At 40.1% G+C, this 5,259-nt stretch overlaps 1 protein-coding gene and 1 pseudogene across 1 annotated transcript; both read left to right on the top strand.

Annotated features, from left to right (window-relative positions):
• Positions 1–1,170: 1,170 nt before the first annotated feature.
• Positions 1,171–2,686, top strand: LOC101554396 (elongation factor 1-alpha 1-like; annotated as a pseudogene).
• A 1,139-nt stretch (positions 2,687–3,825) lies between these two features.
• Positions 3,826–4,857, top strand: LOC101554663 (trace amine-associated receptor 6-like). The gene has a single exon (XM_004609029.2). It carries the CDS (start codon positions 3,826–3,828, stop codon positions 4,855–4,857), a length of 1,032 nt encoding a protein of 343 aa, XP_004609086.2.
• Positions 4,858–5,259: the final 402 nt, after the last annotated feature.

Below are 5,259 nucleotides of genomic sequence, written 5' to 3'. Positions count from 1 at the left end.
CATATTAGAAAATATTGTGTGCAAGGAATCACCTTATCTGCTGCAGCATCTCTGCACTCTCTATATTCAGATTTCCATTAGATTTATAAAAGCATTTTTAAAAATTCCAGAAAATATAAAGTTAGGAAAATGACCTTGGCAAGGTTCTTATATAGGATGGTTAGAGACACTTTACATGGACTTTACTGTGAATAGAAAAACTTTTGCCAGTTCTTTGAGATAATCAAGGTCCCATGAATCAAATGTTTTACAAATGTTGAGAACATGAGAGATTTACCATCATCTGCCCCCATCTCAGTAGGCAACTCCACTTAACTGTGATTACTAGTAATAAAGAGAGGTTACAAACCTGGGTTCCACTATCTTCAATTCAGCAGTAGTAGGGGGGAGAAAAAGAAAGGTCAAACTTTTGCTTGAAAGCAGTAAAATTCCAACAATCTAATATTGACCAGAATGGTGAGCACACCAAATGGTGATCTCTCCAAAATGCCAAGAAGGACCACAAAATGACCAGTATGCTTTGCTGCCTATTAGCTTTATGGGACTCTGAGCCAGGCTGTTTTCACTTGGGGTGCCCCAGAGGGGGGCGGATGAGAACCATCCCCACCTGCAGCCGACCTCCACTACCCAACCGCCACCATGCTCTAGGCCACTTTCTGCAACACATTATAAGACACTTCCTACTTATTTTTCATAATTATCACACCATATTTGATGGAGTTCAGACAGTAGGCAACAAATCGTGATGATTTGTTGCCTATATACATATATATGTGTGTATATTCATACATACATATATATATACATATATATATATCGGAGAGCTCAGCAAGCTACCGAGAGTATCCTGCTTGCACTGGCAGAGTCTGGCAAGCTACTCATGGTATATTTGATATGCCAAAAATAGTAACAATATCTTTCATTCCCCTGATCCCCTGAAAGAGCCTCCAATCATTGGGAAAGACAAATAAGGAGAGGCTGCTAAAATCTCAGGGCTGGGAGGAATAGAGACATTCCTAGTGCCCACTCGAGTAAATCCACAAACAATGGAATGACAGTGACAGTGATAGTATATATGCTATATATAAAATATTAGAAAATCTCTTTTTCACAATGGGTTTGCTGCCAGAACACAGGTGTCATGAAAACCACAGCTAAACACAAGCCAAAATGGGAAAGGAAAAGACTCACATCAACATTGTCATCATCAGACACGTAGACTCGGGCAAGTCCACCACGTTGGCCACCTGATCTACAAATGTGGAGGCATCGACAAGGGAACGATCGAGAAATTCGAGAAGGAGGCCGCTGAGATGGGAAAGGGCTCCTTCAAGTACGCCGGGGTCTTGGGTAAACTGAAGGCTGAACGCAAGCGTGGTATCACCATTGATATCTCCCTGTGGAAGTTCGAGACCAGCAAGTACTACGTGACCATCATTGATGCTCCAGGACACAGAGACTTTATCAAGAACATGACTACAGGCACTTCTCAGGCTGACTGCGCGGTCCTGATTGTTGCTGCCGGTGTGGGTGAATTTGAGGCTGGTATCTCCAAGAACAGGCAGACCCACGAGCATGCCTTTTTGGCTTACACACTGGGCGTGAAAGAGTTCATTGTTGGCATTAACAAAATGGATTCCACTGAACCACCCTACAGCCAGAAGAGATATGAGGAAATTGTTAAGGAAGTCAGCAGCTACATTAAGAAAATTGGCTACAACCCTGACACGGTAGCATCTGTGCCAATTTCTGGTTAGAACGATGACAACATGCTGGAGCCAAGTACTAATATGCCCTGGTTCAAGGGTTGGAAAGTCACCCGTAAGGATGGCAGTGCCAGTGGAACCACACTGCTTGAAGCTCTGGATTGCATCCTGCCTCCCACTCGTCCAACTGGCAAACCCCTGCATCTGCCCCTCCAGAACGTTTACAAGATTGGCGGTATTGGTACTGTCGAGTTGAGACTGGTGTGCTCAAACCTGGCATGGTGGTCACATTTGCCCCAGTCAATGTTACAACTGAAGTTAATTCTGTTGAAATGCACCATGAAGCTCTTAGCGAGGCTTTTCCTGGGGACAACATGGGCTTCAACGTCAAGAACGTGTCTGTTAAAGATGTTCGTCGTGGCAATGTGGCTGGTGACAGCAAAAATGATCCTCCAATGGAAGCTGCAGGCTTCACAGCTCAGGTGATTATCCTGAACCATCCCGGTCAGATCAGTGCTGGTTATGCACCTGTACTGGATTGCCACACAGCCCACATTGCTTGCAAGTCCACTGAGCTGAAAGAGCAGATTGATGGCCGTTCTGGGAAAAAGCTGGAAGATAGCCCCAAGTTCTTGAAATCTAGTGATGCTGCCATCATTGATATGGTCCCTGACAAGCCCATGTGTGTTGAGAGCTTCTCTGACTACCCTCCTCTGGGTCGTTTTGCTGTTCGTGATATGAGGCAGACTGTTGCTGTCATCAAAGCAGTGGACAAGAAGGCAGCTGGATCTGGCAAGGTTACCAAGTCTGCCCAGAAGGTTCAGAAGGCTAAATGAATATTACCCCCAGTACCTGCCACCCTAGTCTTAATCAGTGGTGGAAGAACGGTGTCAGAACTGTTTGTCTCAATTTTCCATTTAAGTTTAATAGTAAAAGACTGGTTAATGATAACAATGCATCGTAAAACCTTCCGAAGGAAAGGAAAACGTTTTGTGGACCATTTGTTTTGTGTGTGTGTGTGTGTGGAAGTTTAAGTTATTAGTTTTTAAAATCAGTACTTTTTAATGAAAACAACTTGACCAAAAATCTGTCACAGAATTTTGAGACCCATTAAAAGCAAAGTTTAATGAGAAAAAAATTAGAAAATCTTATGGTAAAATACTATAGTATATATGCATTAATAAGCAAAAGATTATAATGAATATATCTATGCATATAAAGCATGTCATCATGCATATATCTTTCAATATCTATGATATCTTAATTTATAATTGAAAGTGGATAAAATCTCATAAAACCATAAAGTAAAAGTCTTTCTAAATTTAGTAGAGGACAACAATAAATCCCTTCAGTGAGTGCCATACACAAGGCCAACTGCTAGGAAGTTGGTCCTGTCCTTGAAAAAATCCTCCCGCTATGAAAAAAAAAGTTTTAGTGAAGATTATCACACATAACTTTCTCCTTCCTGCTCACACATTACACCAGAGGGACTTCACATTTGATGATTTTGTATCTGGGATTTGGCTGTGTGTCCTGTGGGTTTTCCTCATTAGCCTCTTAGCCAGTGCGTGGGTAGAGGGGGGAGAGTTATAGTGGTACAAAAGGTAGTTAATACGTACAGATCATACCATCTCACTCAATTTCACAAAGAGAAATATCCAAGAAACAAAGACCAAGACAGAGAATATTTGCTATATCAAAGGTAAAAAATATTTTGGGGAAAGAGCAAGCATTTTGTTTAAGCCCAGTTAGAATGTAAATTTAAATGAGCAAGAGATTTGCTTCTATTTAAATTCTTTTCTGAGGTGAGAAAATTCTATTCAATCATATTCTACAGAATGATAAAATACTAATAATGTAGGGTGAGATTAATTACACATATAATCTAACATGTTTTCATTATTATTATTCTGTTATTATTATTATTATTATTATGTATGTTCAGGATTAAAATCAAAGTTTATCTGTATTAGGTTATGAGGATAAAATTGGCAATTTTAACATTATTCACTTGTAAAAGATCTTAATTCTCTATATTCAAGATCTATTATCTGTTTTATTTCATATGATTGACAAAGGACTGATCTCTGAATATTTAGAGACTATATACAGCAGCAGCATGAGCAGCAACTCATCCTCCCCTGCAGCCCTGCAGTTCTGCTATGAGAATGTGAACGGATCCTGTGTGAAAATTTCCTACTCACCAGGATCCAGGGTGATCCTGTATGCAGTGTTCGGCTTAGGGGCAGTACTGGCAGTGTTTGGAAATCTTCTGGTTACTATTTCCATCCTTCATTTCAAGCAGCTGCACTCTCCAACCAATTTCCTCATCTCCTCCCTGGCCTGTGCAGACTTCCTGGTGGGTGTGACTGTGATGCCCTTCAGCATGGTCAGGTCCGTGGAGAGCTGCTGGTACTTTGGACGAAGTTTCTGTACTTTCCACACTTGCTGTGATGTGGCATTTTGCTATTCTTCTCTCTTCCACTTGTGCTTCATCTCCATTGACAGGTACATTGCTGTTACTGATCCCCTGGTGTATCCTACTAAGTTCACTGTGAATGTGTCAGGGATATGCATCAGCATCTCGTGGATCCTGCCCCTGGTGTACAGTGGAGCTGTGTTCTACACAGGTGCCAATGATGATGGACTGGAGGAATTATCTAATGCTATCAACTGTGTAGGAGGTTGTCATCCACTTATAAATCAGTTATTTATTTCAGTTGATTTTATACTATTCTTTATACCTGCCCTTGTTATGATGATATTATACAGTAATATTTTTCTTGTGGCTAGAAAACAGGCTAAAATGATAGATAGCATCAGTAGCAAAGCAGAAGCTTTGGCAGGGTCTAGCAAAGCCAAGGTGACCAAGAGAGAGAGAAAAGCAGCCAAAACATTGGGTATCACAGTGATAGCATTTTTGGTTTCTTGGTTACCTTATATGATTGATTCATTCATTGACTGTTTTTTGGGCTTTATAACACCTTCATATGTTTATGAGATACTTTGCTGGTTGGCTTATTACAACTCTGCTTTAAATCCTCTGATCTATGCTTTCTTTTACCCCTGGTTTAGGAGGGCAATGAAATTTATTATTAGTGGAAAAGTATTCAAAGATAGCTCATCAACCATGGATTTATTTTCAAAATAGACCTCTGTTTCAAATGATAATTTTTCTAAATTAATGTAAATTTTTCAATAACTTTGATAAGGGGTATAAGTGAAAGCAAGTGTTCGGTTTCTAGGGGAGAAGACAAAGTACTTCTTTTCAGTAGCATAAACTTGATGTTTTACTTCCTTGGTGAGTGATAATAAAGTCACTTAAAAATGGTTGACACATGTATGTTCTGTTTTTGTTTCCTCAGTTATTTCCTGCTTTGTCAGTTACTGTTCATTTTCTTTTCTCCAGGCCTCCATATTTGGCTCTTCTTTCTGCCACTTCAAAGTGTCTTTGGCTTGATACTCCTGTTAAAATCCGTGTTCCTTTTTCTTTAAATGCAGTTTAATTTGCTCTCATTTGAGTTTCATAGAGATCCAATTTTCTGGACTTTCT

The sequence above is a fragment of the Sorex araneus genome, chromosome 4, assembly GCF_027595985.1.
Source record: "Sorex araneus isolate mSorAra2 chromosome 4, mSorAra2.pri, whole genome shotgun sequence".
Classification (NCBI taxonomy): domain Eukaryota; kingdom Metazoa; phylum Chordata; class Mammalia; order Eulipotyphla; family Soricidae; genus Sorex; species Sorex araneus.
This window is presented reverse-complemented; position numbering and strand designations above follow the sequence as displayed.

Bases quoted from the DNA above. Each gene is read 5' to 3' on its own strand.
- LOC101554663 (XM_004609029.2), top strand. From the start codon at position 3,826: ATGAGCAGCAACTCATCCTCCCCTGCAGCCCTGCAGTTCTGCTATGAG.